Genomic DNA, 12,820 nt, shown 5'->3' on the forward strand with positions numbered 1-12,820 from the left:
TTAGCTTAAAATTAAACAAATTACTTAAGTTTTCAGCTTTGAAGTGCAGCACGCAGGCAAAGTGGAAAAATACACACAGAAAATCACAGTCAGCGAACAATTAACAAGTAAAAAGTGGACAACCAATTGAATGTGCCCCAATTATTAAATTATTTATTTATTTATTTTTATATTTAAATATTTAAATCTTTGTGTCTTTATATATTTAAATATTATTTAATGGTCGATAAATCGAGCATCTACATAATTATTTAATATATAAGTATTTGAAAATAAGATGCTAAAAGCCTTGTTTAGAATTTATTATTTATTTATTTCCCTTTCCCGCAATTTGTAGTGTATTCAAGCCTCTTACAAGATCATTTATTAAGGTACAGTTGTTGTTTTTGTAGTTGTGATAAGTAAAAGCGTTTTGGTGATCTATGTGATCTGTTGTATATCAAGTATCTTTGTTATAGTTGTTGTATCTTTAGTCTCACCTGTATGAGATACATTCTGTTGCTGGTGTTGTTGCCCCGGGCTCCGTTTTACAACCAAACACGCACACACACACTCACAAAACGCAGATGAATATAATTATGCAGCAACGTCTTAGAGAGGGTTGGGCCAGAGACAGGTATCTGCTGGTATCTAAAACCTGGTATCTGTATCTCTATCTGTACACGCCGCGATTGTTGTTGTTATTGCTTTGCTCTATTTGGAATGCAGCTCGCGTTTTTTATGATTCTGCTGCTGCTGCTGACAGTCTATTTGCTTTTAAGCTTAGAGCAATTGTTTCAATTAAATAGAAATTTGTTAACTTTCTCACTTAATGAAAATAAATTGAACACAATACAAAAAGTTTTTTGTGGCTTGGCAAATGTTCAACTTCGTTCGAAAACGAAGCAATTTCCAGCGCGGAATAAATAAAAATGGCCTTCTGTGAAGGATTTGGAGTTCCTGTGTCTTATTGTACAGTTTTATATAGTCTGGCTATATAAAGGTAAATAGTCAACAGCGCAAGATTGTTAAATGGAAAATAAAAAGGTTGCAATGCTTGTATTTAGTTCTATATATTTATAGTCATTTTATTGATGGGATTGGTTGGACAACAGCAGCTGGTTCTTGTATTACTGTCCACTTTTTGGCACCAAGAATATAATTTATTTTCTGTGCTTCGGCCTGCGTCACAGGGTTATGGATTCTCTGTGGTTGTACACACAATTCACTATGGCAATTTTTGCGTTTGAAATGCCTTTACAAGTTGTTCCATTAAATCGACCAAACAAATTTCAAACACGGCCGCGAGCTCAATGCATTGGAACTTGATCAATTTATTAATCCATTGTGTTTTGTAGACTTTAGAAAATTAAATATTTTAATAATACATTTTTTAGTATTTAAAGTTCGTTGGGTTCTTGTTTCTAGACGAGTTAAGTGTGATTTTCTTCATTTATTATTTTTGTTAAAATTCGGATTATATTTATTTCAACACATCTCCGGTGTTTCCTCTGTGGGAGTTGTGCGCGAACTAACCGTTAACGATCCAAAAATTCGGCTGCAGACCCCGTAACATAACTGATACGAATGCTATACTCGAAATGGAACTGTTGAACTCAAAATGGCACTGCTGTTGGAACGCGTTTTGTGTCTGGTTGAAACGAATACCACATATAACATCATCATGACGTTCGAACGGGCAAGTGTTTGTTGTTGTCTAACCGAATGCCATGGAAATGCGTACATGAGTTATGTTCGAGTCGAGTAGCCGCGTATTCGATTTAGTTGCGTTGCGCTTCAAATGTGTGGAAAAACAACAAACAAACATTTCCTACGATAGCCGTGGATTTTGTGTTATTTTCGGGGGCAAGCCAAAGTAAAGCTATGTTAGCTGTGTTGTTTTCTCATGAGTACAAACATTTAAATGAGTACAAACATTTAAATGAGTACAAACATTTTGATGAAATAAAACCCGAAATTTTAATACTTTCTAACTTTACTCGCAAAATTCACACACCTTGTGCAAAAATCTCTGGACAGTGGAACGCATTGCAACAGGTTCCTTTTGGCCTGCAGGCACAAAATAAAAGCGCAAGCATAATAATTATACTGGCCAAGAGACCGACTACCACACAGTGCGCAACCACAATAAAGTTAAGAGAAACAGGAAATTTTTGTACGATAACTTGTAAGACATTTCATAACCTGACATAAATCGTAAATATGACGAACGCACAAAGAAAAGGAGTCAATAAACAACAAAAAAAAAAACAACAAAACAAAGCGGAATAAGCTACTTATAAGGGGTGTGGCAAACAGCTGATGGCACAAAGTGAAAACTGAAGTAACCAGCGAACTGGACATTGTCTAGCGAACACCCTTTTGGCTAGCTGGGGCATTGTACCTCCTGTTACTCCCATACTCCGAAAGGGGCCCCGCGTACAGCAATTTAGTGAAAATGAAACTTGCAACTCGCGCTTGTTGTTGATGTGTCTTATGGCTCGAATGTGTGGCAGGCAGCGTGATAAATGCGGTTATAAAAACCTGCAATCAAGCGGCTTACCAAACGAAAGTGAAACAAAAGTGCCGACAAACCAACTCAACCAACAACCAACCGACTAAACAACCAACAACCGACCAAACAACAACAATCCGAACTGAGCCGAGCATCGGGCGAAAAACTTGCAATTTCCATTTTAATACTCAACAACTTTCGGCTAGAGGCAGGCCAAAGGAATCTCGAATCGCGAGTCGTTTCCACAATCACAGCGAAACATGAAGTGGATGCCATATTGCGGCACAGCCGCAGACTCCGCTGAATGGAATAACAAAGCGCTGAGACGCCCCTGAGATTAAAACGAGCCACAATCCCAGACACACCACACAAGAGTTACCCACCCTTTCAGCCCTCGCTGCGAGGCGCTGTATCTTCGTTGTCTGATGGATCGTATAGTCTGGGCTTGATTGGCGCTACCAAGGAGCACAGCGTCGAGCCACAGCGGCGGGCGGAGCTCTGTTGGGTATGTCATCAGCATAAATTTTACTTCGCATTCATCATAATTTTTATGCATTTAATTTGTGTTATAAATTGTCTGCCGTGTACAATGCATGGTCTTTGGCCAAAAGGGCAGCCCCAAAATCAACTGAGATTCGCTTTCGTATACCATGTATCCATAAGGTTGGCGAGAAAGGCATCACAAATTTGTTGCGATACAGGCAGAAAAACTAACTTTAGGTACAGGGTATCCTCTGTTTGAGCATACCATATTTTATATAAATTCCTGATCAGCATTAACTATCTGCCAAACGGGCCGACTACTTTATTTAGCTGACACAGGAGATTTTGGTTGAATTAATAAAATTCAGGCATCAACAAATTATTTCGTTTATGGTTTTTCCAAGATATTTTGACTTTTAAGTACTTCCTCCTTATAGTGCCCGAAATCTCATCTTCAATACTATATCATATAACTATAGAAAAAATCGATAAAATCATTATTTTTCTCTTAACTCTTCTGTTTTTTAGGCAGCAATAATTGGCTTCACAATAATCCTAAGATAACTTTATATTAAAATGGACTACTCGTCATATGACCAATTCGATTTTAACCTACAAAGGCCCTTATGTTTTTGGTTGTAAAATAATTATTAACTTGAGAAAAGATATAAATGGTAATTAGAGCAGGAAGTCATTATTGGCAATAGCTCCTAAGCTAAGGCTTAGGCCCATATAGCACAAAGTGTGCAAAATAAACTTGAAAACCATCTAAAGAGTATATGGCATATAATCAGGCAGCAGACATGGTCCGATATGTCTGTCCGGTCGTCCCGCTGGCTGGAGGTTTAAGATCGTTAGGCGCGACAGCGAATCAGGTAGTTAGCCATGTAGTCCCGAGTGAAAGACACGCAGTGAGTATCTGACGGATGCATAAGTATTTCGCAATCAACGCAGCCGCCTGCGCAAATGAGGCATTTGCTTATGTTGCAAATGAATGATTTACGAGGCAGCGAGTGGGGCGACTTATTATGCTCTAAAGGGGACCCATCTAATGGACACACAGGTAAAAATAACCACGAAAATCCCATTCCCGACAGGAACTGGCTGCCTTATATAACCAGATCCTAAGCAAATAAACGAATGTTTTTATTAGCTTACCTAACCGTTTCCGTTTTCTATGAAACTTACCTGCAAATAGATAAAAAGTAGAAAAGACAGTTTATTAGTCATAGATGCATTTCACAAGGGGATATTATAACAGGCCCAGAAGAGTGTCTGGCAAAAAATAAAACATGCGTGGAAATGATTAGGCAATTTCCGCTGGCATGCAATTCGCTCCTAAAAATTCCGCCCCTCCATCCTACTCGCTTCGCATTCGAAAGTGCAGTGAAAGACAGCCGCAAATTACTTGAGAGCATAAATCAAGTTTATCCATTGAGGTTTTTCTATTGTTTTTCCTGCACTCAGTAGCCGCTTGTAATGACCAAAATGTGATAGACGCTGCCAATAAAGGCTAATGAGTAGGCCTAATCAGAGTCTGAACGCTTCCATTTAAGATGAAAGTTATTCTCCATATCAAAGCGAAAGACGTAGCTTCATTCGATTAGCTTTAGAAATTATAAGTCCACTAAATCTTATATAACAAGTAAGGGGCTCTAGTTGCGAGTTCCCGAGTGGAGGATATCATGAATCCAGATTTTCTCAAAAAACAGTTTCGATATCGATTTTTATCGATTGATTGGAAACGGTGCAAGTTATCAATTATCGGAAACAACCACGCTGATCTACATTCCAAAATTTAAGACTCTAGCTCTTATAGATTCTTCCTGCCTGTTACATACATTTGCACAAATACAGTAAACCCCTTTTGGGTACAGGGTATAAAAATCTTTACTTAATCTTATAACAATCATCCAACTGCATTTCTGCCAATCTCGCTTCGATTAAACATAATAGATGATTAACATAATTGAACATAATTAATTTACATTTTCCATAAGTTTCTTTGGTTCTGTTCGTTATGCTAATATTACTTAATTTAAGATTAACTGAAAGCTAGCAGAATTGGTTAATAAATAAATCTATTAAATTTATAATATTTTTCCTTTTTAAACTCTTAAAGTAAAGCTGATAGCTCAGCTTTTTGGAGGCCGTTCCTCTTAAAATCAAGATGTTCGACACCTGCTTGACCTGGCTGCGCATTTGATGGATGGCACAGTCCCAGACTTGAGTGAGACCTCTGCAAGAGTCAAGCAACTGCCAAGCGCAAACATATTGGTGTGAAATTATTTGTTTTGCGAACTCAAAGATCTCTCTTTGAGCGGGAGTCTCGAGTCGAAGAGTTCAATGGACGTGGCGCGTACACACAGAAGGGTCTTTTATATCTTCATTTTTATGGACAGTTAAACAATTATATTTGGTATTTACAGCCAGTTGACTGGGCAGGCAGGTGAAATGCCTGCATGAGGCAGATTTAAAGATGATGCAATGCAACAGTCGAGAGGGGGAGGAAGGGGGCAAGTGGAAAGGCAGCATGGTGGGTACCAACTGCAATGCCAGGAGCAAACGAGCTGGGCCTTGCCACTTTCGTTTTTCGTCTTGGGCATTCGCAACTTTCCAAATATCAGAGCTAACTATTTATTGGCGTTGCTGCTTCTGGCCGGTCACGTAGTTTTATGCGGCCAAGCTGACCATTAAAAAATTCTCGGGACCACACCTCCGCACAGCCGACAATTAATTTATGAGGTCTGTCCCGGGCTCGGCATAAATCACAAGGGAATACTGCAGTCGCAATTCTCGCCAAGCGTCGTGCATGAATTTAATCAAAATTTTCATAAGTCGCAATGCAATATGCACCCATGCCCAGCGCCTAAATATAGCTCCCAGCTGACGTCAAATGCTTCCCCGGATAGCCAGATGCAATCTAAGCCGCCGGCACGCATCGACAGCTCAGCCGTCATGCCAGCCATGTTGAGCATCAGGTTTTAAATGCTGTCATGCTTCCGATTACAGCTGGCGAGATTTGCGGCATAATCCGTACACAATTGAATCAAATTTTTAGTTTAGAGAGCATGATTTTTGACCGAATAATGGTATAATGAACTTACATTGCAATTACAATCGATCGAAAATAAAATTTCATATCCTTGTTCTTAAATATATTGCAAAAATCAGCCTAAAGGACAAACTATTTAGCCTAATTACACTGTCAACATTTGTGTGAAGTAAAGAAGTGAATCTGAAGTTTGTAATTGTAACATATTTTGAGCAAAGTGGAGCTAGGCAATAAATTAAATCAAACCGATCAGCTGTTTATTTAAAGACGCGTTACTTTTGCCATTCATATGTTATCGACAACTGTGACACTTGCTAATAAAACCACAGAATGTGAATTGTTATAGATGTAAGATATATAGAGCATAGTGGAAACATAGTTGCTATTGTGTGCAGAGCATCTGAAAGTCATTAAGCGACGTAATGCTTGTTTGTTTGTATCATGTTTTCACGTAAAAACCAAGCGTATAAAAGATAGCGACAGGCAATTGGAAAAGTACGCCTGCTATTTTATTTTTTTTTCGAAAATACTTTTGCGCCTCGAGTTGTTTTTTTTTTTTTGCTTTTTTGGTTTTTATTTTTCTTTATAGTTTCTACTTATTTATGAAATCTTTAGCGTAGACCTGGCCTTTGTTTTCTGGTACTCAACTCATTTGTAAGACACTCACGTGTCACAACTTAGTCCCAAGCATAGAAAACCAAACATGAAAAAATGGTAAAAAAAAAAATGCACAAGAGGCACGTTTCGAATTGTAAGTTGCGGTTGCCCCGTTGTTGTGGGATTTAGAAATTGTTTTATAGAGGCATTTATGTTTATTTTGCGTTCAAGTTATCCACGACAATGTCTTTGCGTATCAAAGTCAACTCTCGCAACGCTAACTAAGAGTCAATTGTTCCGTGCAGTTGCCAATCCTTCTAGACACATACATGTACGTAACGTAAGGTGTGTCATTTTATTTTTATTGTTATTGTTTGTTGTTGCAAATTAATTGCCAACTTATATGCAAATTCTGTAATAAGCATTTTGACATGCCTCGGGAACAATGGCAGTCCCCTAGAGACTGCAAATGTAAATGCTAACTTTAAAACCACAAAACAGTTTTCCAATGCAGCTCGGCCCACGCACCTTGACAACAACAAGAATTTCAAACCATAGCTAAATGCATTTTGAAGTGAACTTGAATGAAATGCCAAGCTCTGATTGGGTTACAGACAAACCCAAGCTGCAATTATACCGCATTAACATGGAGCATATACGTATGCAGACAGATTAATTGATAGAGAAGAAAAAACAGACAAATTTATAGAGATCGAAAACAGATCATAGATAACTTGCAAAACCATCTACTAATCTAAGAAAAACATATGAGGCAACTTATTTCGAGCAAATTGAGTTCAAAATAATTATGTTTAACTGAAACTAGATCTATGCTAATCAAGAGGAACTTGTCTTAAAATCAATTGGTCAACGACAGCTGGAGTGGAGCTCATTAATCTTAATTATTATTTATTTTCAACGCATGTGGTCTTAATTTTGTCTGTAAAAATTTGAAGCGCGAACACTGTTTAGCAGGTTTTCAAGACAAATATTAATGAAAATTCAGCTTTGGAGTGTCAAAAGGTTTTAATTAAAAGTATCTGCGGTCCTTCAAGAAAAAGATGAAATAAAGATTTAATTTGTTTACGTTTTATAATTAAATGTAATACGCTAAATGTAAGTTAGATTAAATTTGCTACACAAATCAATTAAATCGGAGTCGAAAAGAGACACAGAAAAACAATCAACAATTATCGCAAAATAAAGAAAACAAAAATTAAAGTTAAAGAAGAGATTAATGAACAGAAATTGTAGACTAAAAATTGATTGAGGCATATGCGAAAATAGACTTTCACTTTCGCCACCGAATGGAAAACGTTTACCATTTGATAAATCAGACAGGTCCGCGGGTGGCGTTCCCCTTCCCTTCCCGCTCCTACAATTTGCCCCTGGGCAATTGTTTTAATTGGATTGTTTATCGCTAGAACTGAAGACGGACTGAGGGGCACGGGGCACATGGTTGTCATGCCAGCGGCCTATATTTTATTTTTGCTTTCCTTTGTTGACCTCTAATAAACGCAACATTTGCCACATGCCCCCATTTTGATTGACCCAGTTGCACGTATCCACAACAAGCCAATAACAGATGGCAAAACGCACCTTGGGTTGGCTCGAAGTTAGTTTGCAGTAATTGCGTTAAAAATATTTATGCAAAACTAACCCAAGGAACGCTAAACGAGTGTATTTTTAAAATAACAATAAATTTGCGTCGTTTTTTATTTTGTATTTTAAAATTATTTCAATGCTTTTGTTTTTCTTTTTGTCTGCACAACAAATATTATTGTCTAGCTGGGCATTTGTTTTGCAGCCAGAGACAAATTTCAAGAAATTCAAGCAAATAATATATTTTGAGAGTCTTTTTGCCAAGGAAAAGTCAGGAACTTATATATTGGAATTCTTTTCAAATAAATACGTATATGCAGCTCTTTCTTTCCATTTGTGACATTGCCAAAATAAATATATAGATCGGTTTTCTTAAAAAAAAATTTTGCGTCTGTTGCGTCTTTCGGATTTCTCAATAATCATTATTCAAATTTAACGAGCTATAATTACACGAGGCAAGTCAACGGGACGACCCTGATATTAAAAAGCCAGTACTGAGCGAAATACTGTCACTTTATTTTGACACTTGGCGTTGTACTTTCGAAAAAAAAGAAAAGATATTTAAATATTATCTTCAAGATTTTGCTCGAAAATATGTATTTTCGTGACGGAAGTGCGCGTGTCGCATGTTCAACAATACATAAAATAAATACGACTTGGAAAATGGCACATAATACAAAAATCGCAAAAAAACATCTCCCAATGGATATTTAAACAATCCGTAAAATATATATGATTTGGAAAATGGTAAATAATGTAAAAATCGTATACGCAAAAGGGTAAAAAACAATCTTCCAATTGTTATTTCAACTGCGTTTTTGCCAATGTTTTCGATTTTGATGCCAAATACTGATCTGAATACAAATTGCGCGCACATTCAATTTCCTTGTCAGTTCGATTCGATCAAAACAGATTGGCATTAGATGGGCCATATGCCATTTTTGTTTCTTCCTCCATATGAAAATGTGCGATCCAAATAAATAAGAAGTTGTAAAAAAGTCTAGTAAAGAAAAGTATAAATCCAGCCAATGTGAATACATCTAAATCAAAAAAGTTGCCGATTTTCAGTGCGTTTAGAAAATATTTCTCAAATTACATTTTTTGCAGAAGTTGTTAATCAATTTACTTTATTTATTTAATAGTAAAACAGAAGCGAACACATTTGTCTATTATTTTTATTTTATTATTTATTTTGCTTTAGACAAATTTCTGCTGAATTAGACTTGGATATTTGCCAAAACACAGCTGTTGGCGAACTTATGATGTCTTTTAGACATTTGCCAAATGCACTCAACACTTCTTCAACCCTCATCCACAGCCCGTACGACAAAAGTTGACCAAGAGAAATGACTCAAAGCAGCGACTGACAAAAGCGTCAAAGGGCGGCTTTTGGCGGCCAGCAGTAAAGGGAAATATGTTGGCTGACGAAAGTCATAAAACCGGCAATGTAACATGTTAAATACATGTGTGTACGTAAATAAAGAGCAAAGAAATATTTAGCCGCTGACCCTTAAAAAGCAATATATGACATTTGTGCTCAAAAGATACATTTTTACGAGTCCGAAGCAGTGTCTGTCGCTGATCAATAGGCGAATGCAAATTGTTTCGAGGTTAGAATGCCCTGTATTTTGAAATAAAAACGCACTGATCAAGACATTTTGTAGAGTCGAATATGCTGACCTCTAACTACAACATGCATAAGCACAACTTTATAGGATAAAGGATATAAGCCGAAAAGTCAATGGACATAATAAGAAGGGTGCATTTGTATATAAGAAGATTTGTAGTTTTTAATTGAAATAAAAGTGTATTCATCAAGAATACATACATTTTGCATAGACAAATATGTCTACCTTCAGCTGTTACACACATTTGCAGAAGTTTATAGGGTATAGGGCATATTATTTAGTCTACTTCTCAATTGAAATTAGCCATGTGACTTGGCAGCAGACAATTTCAAAGCATTTTCTAATACACATCTCTGTGGGGCTTAATTGCCGACGTCTGTGTGTCCAATTTTAGCTCAATGGAAACTGTTCGAAAAACAAACAACAACAAAAAACTATGGGAAACAAATTCGGCTATAAGTTGAAAAGTGAACTAACATATAGAAGTATTTCTGTGTAGATACAGTTCTCGACTGATTCATGATGGAAGCGTTGCAGCAGATACAAAACTGCTGCGGATATGCTGAAAGGTGTTTATAAACAACAACATGGCTGGAATAGGATCGGAAGATATTGCTTGGGCACCCCAGGTAACTGCTATACTCACACTTTTAGCGCGTACTGTAGAGCATTCAATAGTGGCGCTCCTCGCAAAGTATCCGAAAGTAAGTTAGAAAATACCGTCAATCGTTGCTTGAATCGGTTTAGTTTGGTTTGTTATGGCTTTCGGTGTCTGTTCACGTTGTCACAGAAACCCAAGCACCGTGCTTAGGGCACGACATAGTCGGGCAGAGTGAAGCCAACGCGCGAAAACAAAACAAAACAAAAGATACTATTGATTACGGGGCGAAGTTATGCGGAGTCGTCTCTGGAATCTGTTGTGACAGACCAGGGCTGAATTGTTGACAATCCAATTAGCGCTTCGTTGTTTAAAGAAGCCGCCAAATAAATGCTTAAATGCCTTACTGGGCGTATACGCGTTTCCGGATATTTTCATCTAACGCAAACTCACAAAATACACAAAATGCTTAAAAATTCTTGCATCACTCGAAACTGATCAAAAATCTTCTGAAAAATTGGCAGCAACCACGCGACCACGGCGGAAAATGTTACGGAAAAAGGGAAAAACCGCTGAAGCGACGCGCACGAGCACACATCTAACGGAATACTAAACGTAATTGGAAAAGCAAACCGAGCCCTCTTCTTGGCACACTCTCACGCGGAAAATTGAAACTGAGAGGCGCTAAAGAGGAAAAGCACGGAAAATGCTCTGAGAGCAAAGGCAAAATATAGTGCGAGCGTCTTGTTTATAGAAATACAAATGGAGACCAGACGAAGTGCGAGGAAGGTGGAAGGAGGGGGTGCGAGGATTTTTTGATCGAACAAGCTGAGTGGAGGCAAATTAAAGTGAAATGATGATTACCGCTAATCGCATGATATATGAATACGTGTATGTATTTGCAGATTGTTTAATTCACGTGTCTGCACGTGGTGCACTTACCTTGACAATGCAGCGACAGCAGCAGCGACGGCAGCAGAGGGAGCAGCAGCGGAGGCAGCATGGGGTGCGGCAGCAGGGGGAACAGCAGCGGAGGTAGCGGCGTCGGCAGAGGGTGCAGCGGCAGCAGCGTCGGCGGAAGCGTTGAAAACAAGTTGCAGCGCGGCCTGCAGAGTGTCCTTCGGCGGGCGTCAATATCCTTGCAGCGCATTCAACGCGTCCTTGACCGTATTGACCGTTATATGCACAATTTTTATTTAACACTACGTTTTGCGCGCACTTTAAACACTTTATACAACTTTTTGGCGCCAGTTAAGGCCCGCGCCGCGTTTCGCGAAAAAAGCCGCTTGCCAGCCAGTAAAATATATATAGACATATGCACTTACCTGAATTTGAGGGGGAGGCTAACTAGGCGGCGTTGCTCAACTATAAAACACCGAATTTTGCACTTTTTAACACAATTATGGCTGCAGTTCTAGGCGAACAAAAACGCGCCGCACTCGAAACAGCTGTGGGCCAGCAATTTGCGCGGAGGGGAGGAGAATTGGGTTGGATACCGTGCACCCTGTGGGATTGCAGCGGCGCCGGAGCAATAATCTGTTGCCAAGCGTTGACGTTAGTTGGCACGTTTCGCGACAAAACAAATTTTATGAAACACGATTTAAAATTTTTGTATAAATAAACACGGCACAATTTATGCAGATTATTTCTCGCAGGTTAGCAGCAACACAATCAGTGCTGTGCAGGGTGCGTTTTTAAGTGTTGAGTAATGGGCGAATTGCTCCGCACTTAAAGATTGCTCTTAATTGCGTTATTATATTCAATTGAATTCTGCAGGTGTCGCTACAAGCATTTGCAAACTCGACGAAAGAAACCTCGAATTACCGATTGATTGAGTTCCTTCGATTTTCCGCACGGGCCGCCACAAATACCAGCAGACTCGACGAAAGAAGCTACGAATTACCGATTGAATAAGTGTTCTCTTACGGTTGATTGTTTAAACATATTGACCTTCCTTCAATTTCCGGCAGGGGCCGTCACATACACTTGCTGAGCTTCCTTCAATTTCCGGCAGAGGCCGCCACAAACGCTTGCAAGCTTAATGAACGTACAAATTACCGATTGTGTTTTGTTTCGGTTGTTTGTTTAAATGTATAGAGCTTCTTTCGATTTCCGGCAGAGGCCGCCACAAATACCAGCAGAATCGACGAAAGTACGAATTACCGATTGAATAAGTGTTCTCTTACGGTTGATTGTTTAAACATATTGACCTTCCTTCAATTTCCGGCAGGGGCCGTCACATACACTTGCTGAGCTTCCTTCGATTTCCGGCAGGGGCCGCCACAAGCACTCGCAAACTTAACGAACGTAACAACTTCCGATTGAGCGCTCCGTTTCGGTTGTTTGTTTAAATGTATTGAGCT

The 12,820-nt window shown here is 38.7% G+C and overlaps 1 protein-coding gene and 1 long non-coding RNA gene across 3 annotated transcripts in view; one reads left to right on the forward strand and one right to left on the reverse strand.

The window, feature by feature from the left end:
- Svil (Supervillin) overlaps window positions 1-10,999 on the reverse strand; it is a 125,829-nt gene extending 114,830 nt beyond the window's left edge. The window contains exon 1 of one of the 2 annotated variants that reach the window (XM_032435595.2): window positions 10,506-10,999. Coding sequence is in view for 1 of the 2 variants with exons in the window: in XM_032435594.2 (XP_032291485.1) it covers window positions 480-494 (15 nt within the window). In the remaining variant the exon portion in view is untranslated. Of the gene's footprint in view, window positions 1-479; window positions 1,493-10,505 lie in introns of those variants that run through there. The other variant, XM_032435594.2, reaches the window with a different exon arrangement.
- LOC116650832 (uncharacterized) lies at window positions 1,593-6,301 on the forward strand. Its single transcript, XR_004303848.2, has 3 exons — window positions 1,593-2,999; window positions 5,100-5,350; window positions 5,407-6,301. It is a non-coding gene; the product is annotated as an uncharacterized lncRNA (long non-coding RNA).
- Window positions 11,000-12,820: the final 1,821 nt, after the last annotated feature.

The sequence above is a fragment of the Drosophila virilis genome, chromosome 3, assembly GCF_030788295.1.
Source record: "Drosophila virilis strain 15010-1051.87 chromosome 3, Dvir_AGI_RSII-ME, whole genome shotgun sequence".
NCBI classification, from domain to species: domain Eukaryota; kingdom Metazoa; phylum Arthropoda; class Insecta; order Diptera; family Drosophilidae; genus Drosophila; species Drosophila virilis.